The 23,292-nt window shown below is 43.9% G+C and overlaps 1 protein-coding gene across 1 annotated transcript in view; it reads left to right on the forward strand.

Annotated features, from left to right (window-relative positions):
* Nucleotides 1-23,292, forward strand: part of lamb2l (laminin, beta 2-like) — a 66,127-nt gene that overhangs the window by 3,623 nt on the left and 39,212 nt on the right. Inside the window, exon 3 of the mRNA XM_029664431.2 lies at nucleotides 11,137-11,208. Coding sequence (XP_029520291.2) covers nucleotides 11,145-11,208 — 64 coding nt within the window. The 5' untranslated portion in view covers nucleotides 11,137-11,144. The remainder of the gene's footprint in view (nucleotides 1-11,136; nucleotides 11,209-23,292) is intronic.

The raw sequence follows: 23,292 nt of genomic DNA on the forward strand, positions 1-23,292 counted from the left end.
AGGACGCGCGGTGGCCATAGAAATAATTCCAGTGACCTATTTCATAAACAACGTGTGTACCTTTAATCATTTCATATCAATGAGATGGGCACATGTTACATAATCTAATATATATGTACAATATGACCAAGTGGAGATCTAGAAGGCAGGACAATGGCTATGCCCCCATAGGATGACAATACCCCCATCCGCAGGACACGAGTGGTCACTGAATGGCTTGATGAGCATGAAAACAATGTAAACCATATGCCATGGCCGTCTCAGTCACCAGATCTCAACCAAACTGAACACATATGGGAGATTCTGGAGTGGTGCCTGAGACAGTGTTTTCCACCACTATCAACAATACACCAAATTATGGAATTTCTCGTGGAAGAACGGTGTCGCTGCTCTCCAATAGAGTTGCAGACACTTGTAGAATTTATGCCAAGGTGCATTGAAGCTGTTCTGGTTTGTTTTGGCCCAACGCCCTTTTAAGACACTTTATGTTGGTGTTTCCTTTATTTTGGCAGTTACCTGTATATTGTATTACTTATTCTGTATGTGGTAGTGGTGGTCTTGTCTTTACCTGCAGCGGCTTAGTTAGCTTGCATTGAGACGCTGGATCTGATACAGATCATTACCGTTAAGGGGAATGGAAGGACACAAACAAGTTGTTGTATGTCTGTCATACAGATACACTCTGTCTGCATCATTGAAGACTTGGGCCAATTAGGCTACTGCGGAGATCGGCACAGAAAGATATTTCTGTCACGATCGTTGGAAGCATACTTGGACCAACGTGCAGCGTGATCTGGGTTCCACATCTTTTTTATTTAAAGTAAGTGAACCACGCAACAAATCAATAGAGAATAAACAAAACGTGACGACAATGGATTGCTAACATGCAACTACACATAAACAATATCCCACAAACACAGGTGGGAAAAATGCTACTTAAATATGATCCCCAATTAGAGACAACGATTACCAATGATGATTTTAATTGGGAGTCATACAAATCACCAACATAGAAAGACTAAACTAGAACCCCACATAGAAAATATAAACTAGAATACCCCCCAGTCATGCCCTGACCTACTATACCATAGAGAAACAAAGGCTCTCTATGGTCAGGGCATGACAGTACCCCCCCCAAGTTGCGGACTCCGGCCACAAAACCTGAAACCAAATGGGGAGGGTAGTGGGGGTGATTAGTGTCAGTGGCGGCTCTGGTGCGGGGCGAAGTACTTGCTCATCCCGCGGATCCACCAGCATCGGGGGTGGCTCTGGTGCGGGCCGAAGAACCCGCTCATCCCGCGGATCCAGCCATGGACCCAGGCTGAACACTGTACCTGGACTGGACCTCGATGCCGAGGAAGGCTCCTGCCATGGAGCGGGACTGGACACTGGCCCTGGCCTGGACATCGGTGCAGAGGAAGACTCCTGCCATGGAGTGGGACTGGACGCCGTGTGTGGACTGGGCCTCGGCGCAGAGGAGGGCTCTGGCCATGGAGCTGGACTGGATGCCGTGTTTGGACTGGACATCGGCGCAGAGGAAGACTCCGGCCTTGGAGCTGGACTGAACGCCGTGCCCGGACTGGGCCCCGATGCAGAGGAAGGCTCCGGCCTTGGAGCTGGAGGTTCCGGACCATGGACTGTCGTAAGAGGTTTCGGACCATGGACCGTCGCAGGAGGTTCCGGACTGTGGACCGTCTCAGAAGGTTCCGGACTATGGACCGTCTCAGGAGGTTCCGGACTGTGGACCATCGTTGGAGGTTCCAGACTGTGGACCGTCGTTGGATGTGAAACGTGAAACGTCGCCTGAAGCTCTGGACTGTGAACCGACGCCGGAAGCTCTGGACTGGGAATCGTTGCCGGAAGCTCTGGACTGGGAATCGTCGCCGGAACCTCTGGACTGGGAACCGTCGCCGTAAGCTCTGGACTGGGAAAAAGCACTGGAGGCCTAGTGCGTGGAGCCAGCACAGGTGGCACCGGACTGGTGACACGCACTTCAGGGCGGGTGCGAGGAGCTGGCACAGGACGTACCAGACTGGGAAGGCGCACTGGAGGCCTGATGCGTGGAGCCGGCACAGGTGGTACCGGACTGGTGACACGCACTTCAGGGCGAGTGCGGGGAGCAGGCATAGGAAGTACCGGACTGGGAAGGCGTACTTGAGATCTGGTGTGTATAGCCGGCTTCAATGGTTCCGGTTCGATGACGCTGTGCGAGGAGATGGCACAGTACGTACTGGGCTGTGAAGGTGCACTGGAGACCTGGTGCGTATAGCCGACATCAATTGTACCGGAACTATGACACGCTCCTCAAGGCAAGTTTGGAGAGCTGGCACAGGACGTACAGGGCTGTGGATGCGTACTGGAGACCTGATGCGTGGATCCAGCACAGATATGACCAGACTAATAGCACGCTCCTCAGGACGAGTACGGGGAGCTGACTCAGGTGGCATTAAACTGATTACACGCTCCTTAGGGCAAACGTTGTGCATCTTCCACCAACTCAACAACTCTCTCCACTCTTTCTCCTCCAATACCTCCATCAAGTCTCTGACGGTCTCTGACTCTCTCCGTTCACTCTCCTCCAGTTTCTACATTTTCTCCCAGACTGGCTCTGGTTCACTCCTCGGCTCCGCCGACCACCCCATGTGCGTCCCCAAAAACATTTTTCGGGCAGTCTTTTGGGCTTTCTCTGTGGCCGCGAACCCCAGCGTCATCGCTGTCCTCCCTTCTCTCCTTGCGTCTCCCGCCAAGGAAGGCGAACCTGTCCTGCCAGGATTTCCTCCCAAGTCCAGGATCCCTTCCCATCCAGAATCTCCTCCCAAGTCCATGATACCCTCTCCTCCTGGGCACGCTGCTTGGTCCTGTTGTGGTGGGATATTCTATCGCGATCGTTGGAAGCATACTTACACCAATGTGCAGCGTGATCTGGGTTACACATCTATTTTATTTAAAGTAAGTGAACCACACAACACAACAAAACAATAAAGAATAAACAAAACGTGACAACAATTGATTGCTAACATGCAACTACACATAAACAATATCCCACAAACACAGGTGGGGAAAATTCGACTTAAATATGATCCCCAATTAGAGACAACGATTACCAGCTGCCTCTATTTGGAATCATACAAATCACCAACAGAGAAAGACTAAACTAGAACCACCCCACATAGAAAATATAAACTAGAATACCCCCCAGTCACGCCCTGACCTACTATACCATAGAGAAACAAAGGCTCTCTATGGTCAGGGCGTGACAATTTCAGATGATCCTGGATTTAAACCTGGAGACGTCTTTTTATTTCTGGAAGGAAAATCGTCATATCAATCGCAGCTCTAATCGTAACCCTGTTGAAGACACAACAGAAGTTGCCATGCAGACGGTATATGATTATGTCATGTAGCTTGTCAGGGAAGAGGCTCCTGTGTTTCCAGTAGTGTATGTTTGAAGTTCTCAGGGGATTATAAAGTATTTGAAGTGGGGTTTTAATCATTACATAGCTATACTGATTCCTTCTGTTGGGGATGTCACTTTTGGGTGGTCTGTCTCCTTCCCAGCCGTACTGTATGGAGAGGCCTATTTGATCAGTGGGAATCTAGACAGGTTATTGGTCATAGTTTTACTTACAGTACAAAGAGTCAAAGTGCATTAAGTACAAACAGGTTAACAATGACACAATCTGTAGGCTACTAGTTTGTTCAAGGACTCAGAGCAGTATATTTGGGTTAGTGATAGATAGCAGGTCTCAGGTCAGCTCTGGAAATGGGTTTAAATGTCCTGAGGGTCATCCAGAGACTAAACACTGATCCTAATCACTCAGCATTTTACTTTACTTTACTGTTAATGTTTCATTGACTTTGTTTCAGTGTTGAATTTGGACCATGTTGTCTGTGAAGGTTGCCACGCTGAGTCACGTGCCTTTATAAAGAGAGAGACTCTTCCATCATGACCTAATGTGAGTGAGCAGCAACCTTATGTTGCCAAGCTCTGTCGTACTTGGCCTGCTGTCACTCCTTTTGCCTCTGCCTGTCCTTTTACTTTTGATCTGATGGCCGCATACAGAATGGATCATCTTTGTCATTAATCGAGATGGTCAGTTAATAAGAAATAAGTCAGACTGGATATAATTAGTTATTGTAGGTGTTAATCCTCTGAAGAAATGGAACGCGCATGGACCTGGCGATTACGCAATAATTTCGACGCAGGACACCGGGCGGACACCTGGTAAATGTAGTCTCTTATCTTCCAATGATATGCCTACAAATACGTCACAATGCTGCAGACACCTTGGGGAAACGACAGAAAGGGCAGGCTCATTCCTGGCGCATTCACAGCCATATAAGGAGACATTGGAACACAGCGCCTTCAGAATCTGGGGCATTTCCTGTATGAAACTTCATCTTGGTTTCGCCTGTAGCATTAGTTCAGGGGCACTCACAGATAATATCTTTGCAGCTTTGCAGTCTTTCCAAAGCTGTCAATTACATGCATAGTCGAGCATCTTTTCGTGACAAAATATCTTGTTTAAAACGGGAACGTTTTTTATCCCAAAAATCTTTTATCTCGAAGAAGTTAAAGTGGCAAAATGTAACTTTTTGGGCGACCTGACGAAATTCACACTGAAATGTGAGTTATAGGTCTGTCATTCTACTTGTAAGCAAGTCTTTGAAGCAGTAGATCTGTTCTATGTGCGCTATTTCTATGCTTGTTCTTAAGTTTAGTTTTTGCATTTTTTAGTTTGGTTTTGTACAACAGCTTCAAACAGCTGAAAATACAATATTTTTGCTTATGGAAAATATATTTAACAGCGGTTTAGATGGTACAATGATTCTAGCTTATTTTGCCACATAACTATTATGGTTTTAGCAACCAGGAAATGGCTGAGCGATTTCTGCTTAGTGCAACTTTAAAGAAATGTGTTATTGAATGGTTGCCTTTGCACCGCTGCTATCGAAACGAGTTCATTATGATGTGTACATTTCATTCAGTACTGTTCTGAAGCACTATTTGTCCATGAAAACACAGCTGGTATCCCGTCTACATGACACACGCACACACACACACACACACACACACACACACACACACACACACACACACACGGCAAGGCTTATCATTATTGTGTTCTAGGATATGAAAGCCAGGGATTATTTTGTCTAGTGTCCCCAGGTTACTTTATCTTTCATCTGACTTTTACTGGGGAGGCATAGCGGTGAGCACTGTTCCAACCTCATGTCTCCCTCCTATTAAAATATGTATGTGTGTCAGTGTGTGTGTGTGTGTGTGCGCGTGCACTGAGTATACTGAACTGAACTGAAGTATGACAGTATTATCTGGATTTGTATTTAAGTAACTGTCCAGTGAAAATGTCACTTTTTAAAGTTCATATTCTGTTAACATACCCAAATAATGCTGTTGACTCGTATTTTTGTTCAAAGCATACATTTGAGAAAAAAACACTTAAAAACTTGTATCTCAAACAGACCTGAGGAGGACGAGCTGGCCAATCAGTGGTCTACTCGCATGAATATTTTTAATGACCGGTTTACACCCACAGTATTCTGTTGTTGGGGTACGCCCACACCATGCCAACACAGAAGAGCAGCTTTTTAACATACTTCATAAAAAAAACACAAAAAATTGGAAGGAAAACTATTTCACTCATATTGCAATTAATTATAGGCAATATTTCATAGAAATCTGGAAAAACTGGACAGTTACTTTAAGACCCTCCGTGTTTTTCACTCAACTGTAGACTAGGCCAGAGGTCTGGACATGTTCTTGGAAGTTCAGGATAAAAGGCTAGCAGAAAGAATATAGTGTTGAGGGGGTTTTGACCTGTGTGTTCGCTGTGCTTTACCGTACCACCACCACCCTTAGGATGGATGTCTTTCAATACCTATTTTGACGGAAGGATGAATGAGGTCATGTATTGCTCTTTTATTCAAAGTGTAGAGCTCCTCTGTGGAGCCATTGAATTGGCATTTTGATTCACAGAGAGGATGTAGTTGGCTATGTTATCCTCTCCCCACTAGTCTGTAAACAGGTGAGCTATAGATATCTCTGTCTTGATTGGGACTCGATCGGGTTACCATTATGTTCTCAATGTCAACACACATACACATCCACTTTTTGGCACAAAAAAAAACACATGCAAGATCAAGATCAGACCATAGCGACATGCTTATAAAATCACTTTTCCTCAGGTTCTGAATCTGCTGCATCGGACTCCATCTCAGTGCCCTTTCATAGAGAGGGTCAAAGGTCATGTAACCACAGAGCAGTGAATGTGAGGACGGCTTTGTTCCGTTGTGTGGTTTCTGTGGTTTGGCTGGTTGACACACAACCTTACTGCCATCTCATACAAAGGTTTAGCCCTTTAACCCAGTGGTCACCAACAGGTTGATCGCAGCAAAGGTGATACTGTGAGATTTCAAAACTTTTAAAACCATGACTTGAGATCAACTGTCAATGAATACAGCCATGTGCTGCTGTTGTTCTCAGTGAGTTCATGTTTAAGTGCTTACTCAGCGCTGTCCTCACTTTTTATTCAACACTTTTATAAGTCATGAACATGTTTGTTTTTCCCTACTTCCACTCGTGCTGCAACCAGCACTTCAGCTGTAATGAATGAGTAGGAAAGTGTATCGATAGGCTTGCTCCGTTATTATTAGCAGAGGAATATTTCACCTTCTCTGTTCATAGGAGTAACAACATGGATTTGTGCGGTGCGACTACAGTTTCGCCATCAGCTGGAAGACGGTGTCCCTTTTTGCTCAGTGTCAGCAGAGGAAAGGGGGAGCGGAGGGACGTTGAGAGGCGGACCCTCAGTCTGCTGCTCTAACCCTCCGCTGAGACTGACCATCAGATGCGCAGGCATCCATCAGCCCAGTAAAATACAAATAAATGCATGCTCACTCAGCTGTGCCTCACAAGTAATACAACAACTGATCTATTACCGGTGTGATCATATCGTCTACCTCAAAATGTTTATATATATATATTTTTTTAATGGTCCGAACAACAATGGATTGGCAGAGCAATTCAAGTAAAGCTAATATGCGGTGATAATGTATTGGGCCTATAGCCTAGCCTACTGCACAAACCTCATTGCTACAGAACTGTATTTAAAAGGGTAATGTTGCACAGACTTACGTTTTTTAAGTCATATAAAATACCAAATCTGAGCGGTAGATCTCAGCTTGCATTTGGACTCAGAAAGTGATCTTGACTCAGAAAAGGTTGGTGACCACTGCTTTAGCCCTCAACCGGCTGGTAGAGCATGTTTGGCAATGGAGTTAGAAGTAGATATGAAAAATAATCTTCACCTTAACTTGATTGGTCCCCCAGCCCTCCTGCAGCAATTAACATAATTTGTATCCATCGTTTTGGGTTGCTGCAGTTCAGTGTTGTGGCACTCTGACTTTGCCCACTCAGAGGTCTGTAAGAAAACTCCAAACCAGTCACCAAAGATATGGGATAAACGGCAGGAATTCAGTTGGTGATGGATAAATATTGCACATTTCCTGTTAGTAGAGACCTTGAAGAGTAGAAATATGAAAATAAATATTTAAAACGTAAAAAGGCTAAAAAGCAATATATATTTTAAATGTGCTCATCCAGGGGGTTGATATGTCAATGACAAGTATGGTGAACTAATATGGTATGTATATTTCCTATAAAAAAATATTTTGGTGAAAAATAGGGTTGAATTGTTGAAACCGCACTATATTAGGCGACATAAATTGACCCATGGAGTCATTTAATCAATATTCAGAAGGGCCTTTAAGTTGGCCTATAAAAGAACGCATATAACAGTAATTAAAGACGCCACATTGTAATTTAGTATATAAAAATGCAGTCTGAATATGTGGGAAAGATGGTGGAAGAACCTGGATAATTTGAAATTTAAGAAAACCATTTTGATAGACATTGCACTATAAACACTAAACATATTAATTTCAATGTAATTGAATATTCATGTTTGGATGTGCACAATTATCATAACTACTCATTTAATGATGCTTACCTACCTAAAAAAAGCCATTGAAGCAGACCTAAAGTCATTTTTGTAGTATTATTGAGAAGAACAAAAATATAATGCAAATTGCCATTCTAATATGACATTGCTGGTATGACCCTCTTTTGACTTCTCAACAGCCTGGTAGAGCTCTGTTAGTCCCCAAATAAACATAAAGTTGGAAGTTCTTATTTGAGTTGTTAGTAATAGTAATTTAATGTTGGACATGTTTATGAAGACGAGACAGTTAAAGGGTTAGGCATGGTATATGAGAGTCCCTCCCACCTGGAACTAGGATTTCATGTTATTGAAAACCACAGTTTCTCTGACTTTGTCAGAGTTTAGTCAACTACTGTATGTCCTATTGATCGAGACTTACTGTATCAACTTAAAGTTGTTGTGCCACATTATGCTAAAGTAACACAGTTCAACCTTATCTTCTTATTTCATCCAATGAAAATATAGAGCATGTTTTTATTTTCTCTCCTCATTTCAACTTCTTAGTTAGTTAAGCTGTAATTCCTACGTCATGTAGTGCACAGGGACAACCCTGTCTGCAACAGGAAGTACTTATGCCACAAACTCAGCAGGTTATTTTTCCCTGGACCGGAGGTCCTGTGTCGTCTCTCTGGTGGTCAGTTTGGATGCTCCCCTCTCCGGGAGCAGGGAGGGGGTGTCCCTGCACCGACGGCCCAGGGACAGCCAACACAGCACCCCAACCCCTCCCTCCCTCTCTCCTTCCCTCCTTCCTCCCCTCCATCCCAACTCAACCCCCCCCCCCACCCCACACACACACACACAAAAAAGTGGGGCAGTGCATTCCGCCTGCCTAGAGACCATTTCCCCTTTCACACAGTGGCTCTCAGAGTGACAGCTGAATTTGAATAAGAATCGCTGTCCACACTGCGCGCACAGACACACACACACACACGCACACTAAAAGTGAACCAGCCTGCAGAAAGCTTCTCACCACAGAGAGGACTGAGTTTACTTGCGTGGCTGTGTGAGTACTTAGATCTTATTTATGCTATTACTCTGTATAGATACATCACTTTTCAGAAGTTGGACCTAACTGATGTTGTGTCGGATTGTTTGTCTGAACAGGTTTGATAGTGATGGGGAATAAATCGATACAGTTACATATCGCAATATTATTTTGGATGATATTATATTGATACTTTGACTCCTATTTGTTTTGCTAGGTAGCGCTAGTCGGCTGTACCTGCTGTATTTTTCATCCTATAGCTTGCTCTCCATCTTTTTTTAAATAGTGAGACAATATTTTTTGCTCTTTTATTTCCAGGACTGATCAAAACACACTTTCTCATGGTCTCTCTTGTCTCTCTGCAGCAGGCATATAGTCAGCAATATGCTTAGAACATCACATTTCAATAAAATCGCAGTATCGAATCGCAATACATATCATATCGGCACCTAAGTATCATGATAATATGGTATCGTGAGGTCCCTGGTAATTCCCAGACGTAAGGTTTGAGAACTTTGTCAGGTCGGCTAGTGTGTTGCACTTTTAAAAAAAAAGTCTATTTGAGTCTTTTTTTGCAAACAGGCACTCCATTTTTGTAAACACATAATATCAGAGATGTATGTTATTATATTTTCATTATGGTGAATTTGTTGTACTTTATGGTAGATGTAACTTTGTGAGATACTGAATTGGCATTCTGCGGTAGATAAGTGTGTCTGGTAAACTGTCAGGTTTTTGTGGCATGTTGTCTTGTTTCTGTGGTAAACTGTCAGGTTTCTGTGGCATGTTGTCTTGTTTCTGTGGTAAACTGGCAGGTTTCTGTGGCATGTTGTCTTGTTTCTGTGGTAAACTGTCAGGTTTCTGTGGCATGTTGTCTTGTTTCTGTGGTAAACTGGCAGGTTTCTGTGGCATGTTGTCTTGTTTCTGTGGTAAACTGGCAGGTTTCTGTGGCATGTTGTCTTGTTTCTGTGGTAAACTGGCAGGTTTCTGTGGCATGTTGTCTTGTTTCTGTGGAAAACTGTCTGCTGTGTTAAAATCACTTAATTTGCTCTTAACTGTTCTCCCTGTGGTTGTTTTATGTTGGTGGGAAACTGTGGTAGTGGCATTATGATGCAGAGCTGTCCTGTCCCAGTGTTGGACACTCTTCAGCAGAGTAGAGTGGCTGCAGTGAGGGGCCCTGATCCTCTCAAGGGTTTATACCCACAGAGAGACCCACCAGCCAGCCAGCCCCCAGCCCCTCTATCCCCAGGCTGCTGTAGGTAGGGAACCAAGCAGTGATAGGGAACTCCGCAGTGCAATAGCCACTTGTTGTTTTCTTTCACTTGTTTCCCCGCTCTACTTGTCAATACTCAGCTTGCTGAGTTTATTGGGATTGTAACACTGCAGAGTTTTTTAAATTTTATTGGGATTGTAACATTTTTCTCTTGTTATTCTGCATTATAGAGGAGCCATGCAGGTTTGGTCATTGGCCATATGAGAACAGCAGCACGGGGAGTTAGCTATCCCTGTACAATGGATATGACATCACTGTGTGGTACCGGCATCCCTCTGCCTCACTACTAGTACATGTTAATTTGTTACAGATGCAAATGTACAGTGTTCTGTATTGAAGGTTTGTTTGAAGGATTGCTGGTGGGATTATGTTAAAAAAATATTTGCCATGTTAACGCATATTGAAAAAAGTATTAGAAATTGTACTATTGTCACTTGGTAGGATGTAGTACTATTTGACAACAACTTTAATTTGTTTTTTGCCAAGTCAGATTAGAATAGTTGGACATCTGTAATCTGTGTTCCCACGCGCAGATCTGTAGGGAACATGCTCGGTCACATTCAGTCCTTAGAGCTGTGTTTGTGGAGACTGTGCACACACAACTCCTTTCTCTCCACAGTGTCACGACACGGTCACAGAGGCACCCCTGACCCCCTGAGGTCCAGTGTGTTAGGGTCAGCAGCACATACACACATTTCCTAATGGATTTATTGGTATAAATAGTTGGGTCCTCCAGCCTTTCAATAGAGGATCATTGTGTATTATGATGCAAAATGATGATATTATGACATTGAAGTCAAAAAGACCAGGTCTATTTTGTCTTATTCACACATACTCTCTCCTACTCTGTGTTTCAGCCTTCCGGATGGCCTTCTGTCAAATTCGACTGACATCCGCCATGGCTGCATATCTGGGCATATTTATTTTAGGTGAGTGGAAGTTTCAGTTTGATCCTGCTCTCTGTAAACACTGTATTACAGTAGGTCTCTAAGGTGATGTATTATCTATCTTGGTGGCAGATGAGCAACACATCGCAGACAATATAGATGTAGGATCTTTTAGTTTGAGCCAGTTTGCTACAGCAGGAAAATAATCCTGCAGCAACAGGAAATGTCAATTATTATGTGGATTATGGACATTATGGACATTTATGTAAAAGGATTGGTACGTTTGTCATAATTTCAAAGTGGAAATGAACAATTTCAGAAGCCTTTGTTGCCCTTTCCTGCAGTCAAATGACCCAGTGGCTTCATGGGTGGGTGGAATGTTATTAATAATTTCATAATTATTAAACATAATCTTTTTTCTATGTCAAACGGTTTTGTTATTTCAGTCTTCTGTGATCTATATAAAGTGTAATATTGGGATGCAAACTCAAAATGTAATACATTTCAACTCTATATCTGATGTGGTACAGGTGTCTTATACACATAACCATGTGTGTGAGGTGTATACTTTTGTTTCAAAGTAGATTTGTTTAAGACTACCAAGAAACACTCAGTGTGACCCTGATTTAGCCCACTGCAGTAAAAGGTTCAACCTAAAATACACTACACATTTAAATGTCCCCCCCCCCCAAAAAAAAAAAAAATTACAAAATAAATACAATAAAAATGTTTTTCCATTGCAGGAAAGTTCTCCTGCAACAGGGTGATCAAATTAATTCTGCACCTGTATGTCTGTGTACTAACTCTATAGACAGCCCCTCAGACATTGTGTTATTATTGGTCCTGTCAACAGACAGACATGGCTCCCCTTTCTCTCTCCTGACTCTTTTATTATCCACACTCGTGTTTTCCCTCCTCTGTCATTAACTGTTGACACACATGGCTGCGCCCTCTCTGAAGAGGTTCAATTAACAGTATTGTGTGTGAGCGGCTCTGCTTTCTACTCACCGACGAAAGGTACACACAAAAGACAGGGGAAACTGTCCACCAGAGAGAGGGGCGACTAGACTACAGTCCTCTCATCACCCCCATCCAGAACCACAGCGCTCTGAGTACACAAATTCTCTCAGTGTTGAAATATGTATTGTTGATGTTTGTCACTCAGAATCAGCTGCTTACCCTGAACACCAGGATGAATGTTGTATTTCATGAGTTTATTGACCATTGAAAATACTCATTTTCCAACTCTTACTTACCTGAATCAGCTATGGGCATATTATGACTCCCACACTGGTAGACTCCCACACTGGAGGACAACAATAGTTTGAGGCATCTGGTTTTGGAAACAGGCCTTGATGACCTTGTACTATTCATAAGAGCTCCACAGGCCACAACAACTCACTGTTGTCTACAGTCCTCCAGTCACACTACACTAAAATAAATTCTGTGTTGCTGGGTTGCAGGCATTGGGTCGCTTATGGGTTGTTTTCTTTACAAAACTCCTGGGATATTGATGCTGGGTTTTTGATGCTGGGTTATGGAGGCGTGGCTTAGTACACTTGTGTAAGCCATTAAGATAGTCCTTTTTGGTTTCCCGGGAGAGTAAATGTCATCCCAGTTCTTCTGTTCTGTGGTTATCACATGTTAAGGTTGGGTTGTTTTTAACCCAGTATATTTTTGCAGTGTAATGTCTGAACTTACTTTGCTCAGAACCCTGTGTTTGTGGTTCTTTCAAATCAAATCAAAGACACTTTTATTTGTCACATGAGCCGAATACATCAAGTATAGACTTTAACGTGAAATGCTTACTTTACGAGCCCTTTCCCAAAAATGCAGTTAAAAAGTAGAAAATTAACAAATAGATAAAAAGAAAATAGAAACACAATAAAATAACAATAACAAGGCTATATACAGGCTATAAACAAGGAGTACTGGTACCAAGTCAGTGTACTGGGTTGCGAGGTAGTTGGGGTGATTAATTGAGGTAATATGTACATGTAGGTTTGATTAGGTGATTGATTGAAGTACCAGGTACATGTAGGTGGGGGAGAAAAGCAGAAAGTCTGGGTAGCCGTTTAATTAACTGTTCAGCAGTGTTATGGCTTTGGGGTAGAAGCTGTTCAGAAGCCTTTTTGCCCCAGACTTGGCTCTCTGGTACCAATTACCGTGCGGTAGCACAGGGAACAGACTGACTTGGGTGGCTAGAGTCAATTTTTAGGGCCTTCCTTTGACACTGCCTGTTATGGAGGTCCTGGATGGCAGGGAGCTCGGCCTCAGTGATGTAATTGGCCGTACGCACTACCCTCTGTAGAGCCTTGCGGTTGGATGCCAGTCAGTTGCCATACCAAGCGGTGATGCAACCATTCAAGATGCTCTCGATGGTGCAGCTGTAGAACTTTTTCAGGATCTGAGGGCCCATGCCAAATTCTTTCAGCCTCCTGAGGGGGAAGAGGCATGGTTGTGCCCTCTTCACAACTGTGTTGGTGTGTTTGAACCATGAAAGGTCCTTAGTGATGTGGACACCGAGGAACTTGAAGCTCTCGATCGTGCCCACTACAGCCCCATCGATTCCCTGTAGGCTGTCTCCTTGTTGTCGGTGATCAGGCCTTTCACTGTCGTTTCGTCAGCAAACTTAATGATGGTGTTGGAGTCGTGTGTGATCACACAGTTGTGGGTGAACAGGGAGTACAGGAGGGGGCTAAGCACGCACCCCTGAAGGGCACCTGTGTTGAGTGTCAGTGTGGTGAATGTGTTGTTGCATACCCTCACCACCTGGGGGCGGCCCATCAAAAAGTCCAGTACCCAATTGCAGAGGGAGGTGATTAATCCCAGATACTTAGTTTAGTGATGAGCTTGTAGAGCACTATGGTGTTGAACACTGAGCTGTAGTCAATGAACAGCATTCTCACTTAGGTGTTCCTTTTGTCCAGGTGGGAAAGAGCATTGTGGAGTGCAATAGGGATTGCATCATATGTGGATCTGTTGGGACGGTATGAGAATTGGAGTGGGTCCAGGGTGTCTGGGATGATGGTGTTGATGTGAGCCATGACCAGCCTTTCAATGCATTTCAGGGATACAGATGTTAGTGCTACGGGGCGATAGTCACTTAGACAGGTTAACTTGGTGTTCTTGGGTACAGGGACTCAAGTGGTCTACTTGAAAAATGATGGTTCTTCAGAGGGCGTTGCGGAACTTCTTATAAGCTTCCAGATTTGTGTCTCGCTCCTTGAAAGCTTCACTCTAGCCTTTAGCTCAATGTGGATTTTGCCTTTAATCCATGGCTTCTGGTTAGGATATGTACGTACGGTCACTGTGGGGACTACATCGTCAATGCACTTATTAATGAAGCCGGAGACTAATGTGGTAAATTCTTCGCCCGTTATACCCTCCTTGCCTAGTCTCTCCTACTTTCCCTTCCTTCCAACCAGTGGTTCTGTTTGAGAAATAGAAGCTTGCCAAGGTGAGCTGGCAAGCTTCTATTTCTCAAACAGAACCACTGCTGTTTTGTTACCTCTCTCCAGGAGTGGGTTGGATAAGAATTAGATCAGACAGTTTAGCCCTGGGGTCTGGAGAATCCTATTGCACAGCACACTGAAATTAAAGTTTGAAGGATTTGATTATTTAACATATCCCATATTTATGCAGCCAAAAATCAAGGCTATAAGGAAGTGGAAGTAAGAGAGTAGGCGAGGAGGGTATAACAGGGAGGAAAGGAGGAGAAGGAAGACAGAGGTCAGTAATTGGTGGTTGTATACTACATAGAGAAAAGAGAGAGCACAGCAAGGGTGTGAGAGTAAGAAAAGATCATTAGTGTCCATATTTGAAAGAAAGGGATGATAGAGAAAGGGAGGGCTATTAGAGCACAACTTCATTACCAGCAGTGTGAGAAAGCAGAGAAAGCCCAGTCTCTGTGCCCTGCAGCAGTTGCACATACATACTGATGCACCACTTTCCTCAAATCAATCAATCAAATTTGATTTGTCACATGCACCAAATACAAAGGGTGGAGAGTTAAAGATATTTCCTGGTTGCTCAATCTTTTCTAATTTCTAATCGTTTGCCTAATTTCAGTTTATGTGACAAAACAAGCAAGTATAGTGTAGATAATCATTATAATCAATCTAAACCGCTGTGAAATATTTTTTCCATAACCCCAAATATTGTATTTTCAGCTGTTTGAAGTCGGTGTACAAAACTGAAACTAAAATACGTAAAAACCTAACTTAAGACCGGGAAGCATAGAAATAGCACAAGTAGAACAGATCTAACGCTTCGTAGACTTGTTTTCAATGAGAATGACAGATCTATAACTCACATTTCTATGTGGATTTGGTTGGGTCTCCCAAAAAGTTACGTATTGCAGCTTTAACTGTGAAATGCTTGCTAATGAACCCTTCCCAACGATGCAGATTAATATATATATATACAAAATAAACAAAAATAGAAACACAAGAGGAGTAAAACACACAAAAATTGAGCTATAAACAGGTAGTACCAGTACCAGATCAATGTGCAGGTAGGTGTATGAGGAATTTGAGGTAGATATGTACATGCAGGCAGAGTAAAGTGACTAGGCATCAGGATAGATAATAATATGAGTAAAATAAAGAGGAGCAGCATATGATGAGTGTAAAAGTGTGTGTGTATGTGTGTTTGTGTTGTTGGTATGCGTGTGTGTGTTATGTGTGTGTGTGCGTATGTGAGTGTGGGTTTTGTGTGAGAGTGTCAGTCTTGTGTGTGTGTGACTGTGTATATGGTATGTATATATAGTCTTGTGAGTGTGCATAGAGTCAGTGCAGATAGTTCAGGTAACCATTAATGAACTATTTAGCAGCCTTATGGCTATTTAGAAGTTTTATGGCTTGGGGGTAGAAGAGTTACCGCTTCCAAGAAATGGGACATAGACATGGACACATAGAAGAAATCTTGCTAGGACCTTCCTGACGGGACGGCCCCAGCCGGTGAGGGTAGGAAATAACACTTCCGCCACGCTGAGCCTTAACACGGGGGCCCCTCCAGGATGTGTGCTTAGTCCCCTCCTGTACTCCCTGCTCCAGAGACTTCTCCAAAAGGTGGAGAGGAACACCCAGAGTGTGACACAGAGTTGCACTTACTTGTTTCAGATGCTGACACCCCTCCTGTCACAGCATCACAGACTCCAGTGCCAATGACTTCTCGTGGCAGATTTGTCAAACCACCGGACAGATATGGAGAGTATGTGCAGTAATTAACACATAGCCTGCATAATGTGGCAGAATAACCCCGCTGCAGCTATGAAGGTGACTGACAGTCTACCACCTTAGGTTAGATTAGTTAACATTGAAGAAACAAGGGAATGTTTAGTCGACAGAAAACGAGTTGATGTTTCATGAGTTGTTTACATATTCATGTGTTATTAAGGAGACACACGTTTATTACAGAGAGATGGACTATAGACAGCCATTCATGTAATGTGATGTCTTGACACATTTTAGAAACACACGTACTAAAAGATTCAAAGAAAGTCTGACGTGATGAACTGGAACTATTTTATTGTAGCGAGGTGCGCTAAACCGCAGGTGTGTATGGTGTTTCCTCCAGAGCAGCGCAGCACAGCGCAGGTTGAGTTTTATGTAGAGAAGGGATTTGTCTCTGCTTTACTGTGTTGCTGCCATTGTTCTGCTGACTTTCACCAGTCTCTTACTACAAAAGAGGAGCCACTCCTCAGACAGCTGTTCAGGCGAGATCTGATGCAGTAATGGTTCTGTATAGCTTTGCACTTGCAACTCCACCCGTTGTTTACGTAATGTATGAGGTAATTGCTATACAACACACAAAAGGTATTGGAGTTCTCTGTAAAATATCTTGACAACCAGGGTTGAATGGATGGAACCTGAGAATGACAGAATTCAGGGGTTCCCTCTGTATGACAGGGTTCCACCACCATAACTTAAGATGCCAGAACAGTGAGCACTGAAAGCTTTGATGCTCTGAATGATTATTTTTCAACTTCTCTGGTCATGTAACACAACCTAGGGTAGCCTAGTGGTTAGAGCGTTGGACTAGTAACCGGAAGGTTGGAAGTTCAAACCCCTGAGCTGACAAGGTACAAATCTGCCATTCTGCCCCTGAACAGGCAGTTAACCCTCTGTTCCTAGGTTGTCATTGAAAATAAGAATTTGTTCTTAACTGACTTGCCTAGTTAAATAAAGGTACAATATTCAGTAATCTCACAGGGTAAGATTCTGTTATTTAAATCCAACAGAATTTGGGGCATTTCTGGAATGTCTGGCAAATGATAGGTTACTAGCAGCAGCTCTTGTCTCTGTATGGTTGTCAGAATGGGCCTCTTCAGGGTTCATTGGTGACTGAGGTGTGTTTTGACAGAGGAGTCCGGTCCACACACACATACAGTACATGCAGCCAGTGAGGTATAAAGTGTGTTCCGGTGACTACTGTCTGTCTGCCCTCCCAGCCCAGGAGCCAGACAGCCGTTCACCACTCCTCTCTTCTTCCACCTGGGCGTCATCGTTTCTTTCCCAGGAACTCTAATCCAGTTAAAGACAGATTACCGGGTCTTGTGATTTTCTTAAACCCTCCCTCTCCCTCCTTCCCTGGGTGGCACTGGCACAAAGTTCAGACTGCTAGGTATTCTGGGATATGTGCCCTTTTCTCCTCACTCCCCTGCAGTCAGGAATCTGGGTCATATTCTCTGTTAATGACTGTAACTGGGAAACATCTATTGGAAGTGTGTGAAAGTGTTACCTCTTACCTTCAATCAGTATCAATTGGTGCTTTGCTATGTTCTGTCCTACTGTACAATCAATACAGAACATGATATTTTCTAGACTGTGTCCTGTTCAGTGGAGGCTGCTGAGGGGAGGATGGCTCATAATAATGTCTGGAATGGAGTTTAATGGATGGAATGGTATCAAACACATGAAAGCTATGTTTTGGATACCATTCCATTTAATCTATTCCAGCCATTATTATGAGCCATTCTCCCCTCAGCAGCCCCCACTGGTCCTGTTCAATGTTAAATTAACCATCAGTGAGAATGTGTACAAGTCTTCCAATCACAGCACGGCCCCCTATAGTTATCTGACTCACAATCCATCAATTCATGGGATTGTCTAATGATGACAGTATCGTGAGTGACACACTGGGCTTTAGTGCTGGGAGGCCATTCCACTGACTGGAATATGGTGACAGAGAAGAGAGGGACCTGAAGGGACTGGATTCAAATCCAACAGATCACTGGAGCTCTGATACTGTATGCTTGACCAGTACACTTGGGCTCCTGAGTGGCGCAGCGGTCTAAGGCACTGCATCTCAGTGCTGGAGGCATCCCTACAGACCCTGGTTCGATCCTGGGCTGTATCACAACCGGCCGTGATCGAGAGTCCCATAAGGTGGCGCACAATTGGCCCAGCGTCGTCCGGGTTAGGGGAATGGTTGGGGGTAGGCCGTCATTGTAAAATAAGAATTTGTTCTAAACTGATTCGTCTAGTTAAATCAAATGTTTTTTTTTTTTTTTCGGGAGTGAGGATTCAGAGACAGCTTGTAGGAGCTGCTGTTATTGGATATGGGGCAACAATGACAGTTATGAGAGCAGTGGACCAACTGATGAATAGCCTATGGAGTAATGATCTCTGAGCACAGTTAACAGTGTTAGATCCAGTAGAGGAAACAGAGGTTGATAGGTCCTGGCCATAGCAGCTCTGACAGACAATGGATTCACTGCTCAGCTCAGTGCTCCATTCCAGTGGCTGAGAAAGTGTCAGGTAGTGTGTGGATTAAGCCTGGACTCCCAGAGGAAAGACAGCTATACTACTGAAGCCCAGTAGCGTGGAGGATCCATATGCTGTCAGCCTGACTGCCTAAGCCTGGTTCCTCTGCCCTCCCTGGTCCCCTGTCCCAGCCCGTATAGCGATAAGCACCACAGAGCATGTTGGACGGGCCCTCCACACTCCAACACACATGTTCTACCTCTGCACAGGGGCATTGTGGGATGGGGCGGAGTGTTTGGAACAGTCTGTGTCTGACACCTGGAATGTTTTTCTTAATAAATACACGTTTCCCCTCTCGCAGTCTCCCTGCATTTTTACTGTAGCGCCCGGGACAGAAGGGAGATGGGATGTTGGGCAAGTGTGTGTCTGCCTACGCCTTCCTTCTTCGGCATGCGTGTGTGTGTGTAGCTACGTGGCGGGCGGTGTACAGACACGTGCTTGACCAACGCTCTAATCAGACTGAGAAACCAGCTGTTGTCAACAGCAGTTTTGAAACCTACGAAAGCCCTGTGTTTTTCTCTGCACGCTCCAATACGTTAGCATTAGGACCCGATCTAACAGTAACGTTCTCACACATGTCGTCAGGAATGAGCTCAAAAGGTGCTACTTGAGACCCCGTGATGTAAATGGTAGTTTTACTTTATATGTGTCTATTTCCTCAGTGATTTTCGTGAGCAGCTGTACCTTGAGTTTTAAGAATAAAACATGAAGAGGCGTTGAGCAGAAGGGACAACAGCGTCTACACTGGTCGACTGTGTATTAAACAATGGGTGCTTAGGTCGGATTTGAAATGGTCTTTGAAGAGTATGTTTTTGTTATTGTTGTCATTTTGGGGGGGGGGGGGGGGGGAGACAGATGAATGCAATAACAGAGTAGGTGAAAGCAGACCCTGGGGTGGCTTTACCAGGGCCCTCCCCAAACACACTCTTACACAACACATGCACACACACACACACACACATACATACATGCACACACGTTCTCTTTGCTAGTCGGTGCAGGAGAAAACAAGGTAAAGGATATATTACAGATATCGTATCACCCACCAGAGAGGAGGGGGCTTGACATCACTGTCAAGTCTAAGAAGTCAGAGCTATTTAGAAAAATGATATTTGTGTGTTGTCTGCAAACAGAGCACCCGTTTGCAGTGGTGCCTTGTAATTATGAGCCAAAACCCAGACTAGGTGCACTATATATTTCAACATCGGTGAGAAAATAGTCATAAGGAAAGATATAACTCCAACACCACATACTGTCATCATAGTGAGGTGGACAATTCAACACACTGAGATACAGAAGATTTCCCCTTCAAATGTCCAGTCATGCGACACGCCCACATTGCAGCTTAGAGAAGCCATTAGGCTCTGCATCACGGTCAGAGATAGCTTGTCACAGCCAGGGAGGGGTCCTAGGCGTCACAGTCACTCCCACCCCCCCGCTATCTTTGTCCTACATCTCTGGTGAGCTTCAGGTATTCTCTGTGGGCTAATGTACAGCACTCCTAAACAGACTTTTCTGTTTGCCCAGGGAGAGTCGGATATGTACAGATATCAACATTCCAAAGGTCACACTTTGATTTAACTGCAGCTTTACTGTACCTGTACATGTGTGCGAGTAGCTGGACGTCTCAGGTTAATCAAGGCCCAGTGGCATATTGCCTTGTGTGAATGCTTTACTTCTCCTTTACTGGAATTCAGGGAATCTGCTTCAGTTAAATATTTGACTTCAACAGGGGCCAACTCATAGCACAGGTAAAGGATCTTCATTTGATCACCCTGTTGCAGGAGAAGGTTTCTGAAGCTTGTAATTTCCACTTAGACATTTCAGACTCGGCCCTATGTTTACTTGGTTCTCCTTATCATGCCCTAATGACTAGGTGTCTATGGGAAATATGATATACTTCATTTCTCATGGGTAACACAGGATGTTTTTAATTCCACATCACACCTTCCACCTCCGTCGTGTCCCAACATGCTGTGTGTTTGATGTCACCTGGGCCTCTGATGTTGAAAGGGGCCCCAGCGATCTCTGTATCTCTTTACACATCTCTAGCTGCCTCTCTATTTCTCCCGCTCTGTAGAAAGTCATCCGTCCCCCCCTTTCTTTTCTCTGTCACCCCCTTCCTACCTCTTCACTCTTTCTCTCTTGGCCTTTTTTTTTATTCCCCTCACTCAATCACTCTCGCTTCCTCTCTTGTTGCTCTCAACCATGATGAGAGTGGGTTTTCAGAGTCGGTGACGTGTAGACAACATTTACGTGGGTGAGAGGGACAACAGGGTGTAATAATAGGGCAATTCTGCAGTGGCCCTGGCCCCTTCTGAACAGCAGCTACCTTGAACACAAGGGTCTCCTCCAGGTGCAGAAGGAGCTGTGCAGTTCATAGTTCACAGGTTATGGCAGTGCGTTAAAGATGAGGTCGCAATAACGACAACAACAACATTTATTGTCTCTATTTTAACAGCCACCATTCAGCTGTGAGGAGCCCGAAGCAGCACTAGCAGTAGTATGCGAGAGAGTCCAACCAGTGTCCTAGAGACAGCTTAGGGGAATCAGTGATTTATTTACCTCTCTTCAATGTTCACCTCAGACTCCTGGCTTAAGGGCAGTAAAGCAACTTGACCCTTGTCCATTAGATTTCAATCCCTTTTTGACCACACCCCTTTTGATTTGAACTTTCCAGACATATTTGCTGATGGTAGAAGTGGTCAGAACGTTACTTTCTGGACCTGAATGCCAAAACATTTAGGAGATAGGGGTGCTCAAAGTTGACCCATTTTGCATACCCCGCCCTACCATAAAGCATCCATGTCTTCATCACTGGAAAAGATAAATGGTTGAGACAGATGCATGCTCTTGAATACGGTCCGCCAACCGTCAACTTAAATAGGAATGTCTCTTCTACGATTTCAATAGATTTCCCATGGAAGATTGAAATGATCATTTAAAACAACTGATATTCCCATTCAAGTCAACATGTGTGGACTTCCAACCATCTTTGTACCACCATTTGAAAGTAAACATTTTGTTTTTGTTCCCGTTTTAGTACATTTATCAGCCAAAAGATGACACCCATCCTGTATTCAAGAGCATGCTGTGTCTCAACCGATGGTGGGAAAAACACTAACAACTGTAGCATAGTGTAAGCTACAACATTTGCGAAAATGAAGAATATCGTAGTTTATGCGTTTTTACATAATTGATGTTAAAGGTAAAACAATGATATTATTTGTATTAAAAATAAAATTTGTTTCAAGAAAATGTGAAATAGTTTGTAAGTTTGAAATGGTATCAGACTTTTCCAGGGATGAAGACGTTGGATTTCTCATGGTAGGTCTCCTGACCTCAGAGTCCGGAAAGGCTGTTTTGACGTTGTCTGCATGATGCATGGATAATGATTTTTTACTGATTGGTTCTCCTTTGTGTCTTTCTCACTCAAACACCCACATGGGCAGCCGCACACGCCTAAGTGCAACCCCCTTCCAATACAACTGTTGGAATTGGAAATCCAAAAAACGTGAGGTCTCAACCCCCCAGGATAACATTTTACATCTCAGAGAACTGATCAAAGCTCAGCCAGAAATAAGCACAACTCTGACCGAATACTGCATTTACAAATGGCCTCCTGTCCAGACCAGTGCGTCAGGTCTTCCTCGCTCACCATGTGAGTCGTGTCAGCCAGGCTAAGGGTGGGGTATGCAAAAAAAGGTCAACTTTGAGCATCTATATCTCCTAAATGTTTTGGTATTCAGGTCCAAAAAAGGACTTTCTGACCATTTCTACCGTGGGCAAATATGTATAAAGTTTTGTTCAAAACAAAAGGGGTGCTCAAAAAGGGATGGAAATGGAACGACCCCTATGTAACCTGATGTGATACCATTATTTACTGTCACGACCTCCGCCGAAGTCGGCTCCTTTCCTTGTTCAGGCGGCGTTCGGCGGTCGACGTCACCGGCTTTCTAGCCATCGCCGCTCCATTTTCTCATTGTTCCATGTGTTTTGTCTTGTTCCCTGCACACCTGGTTTACATTCCCTAGTCATACTGCATGCATTTATTCCTCTGTTTCCCCCCATGTCTTTGTGTGAAATTGTTTTGTTACGTGTTTAGTGTGATGCGCCAGACAGTTTTTTTCCCCGTGTATCATATTTCGACCCGTTGTATGTATTTGTCATATATTTGTATATTTGTGAGTGTTTTCGCGCTTATTGACTTTTACCTGTGGCTGGAGGATTTTGGACACAGTTGCGTCTGTCTTTTGTGCTGTTGCCAAATAAAAGTGCGCCTAATCACAACTCACTGCTCTCTTCGTACCAGTAGCGCACAACCTTTTCAATTTACATTAGTTAACTTGACACAGAC

This window comes from Oncorhynchus nerka, linkage group LG7, assembly GCF_034236695.1.
Source record: "Oncorhynchus nerka isolate Pitt River linkage group LG7, Oner_Uvic_2.0, whole genome shotgun sequence".
In the NCBI taxonomy this organism is placed as follows: domain Eukaryota; kingdom Metazoa; phylum Chordata; class Actinopteri; order Salmoniformes; family Salmonidae; genus Oncorhynchus; species Oncorhynchus nerka.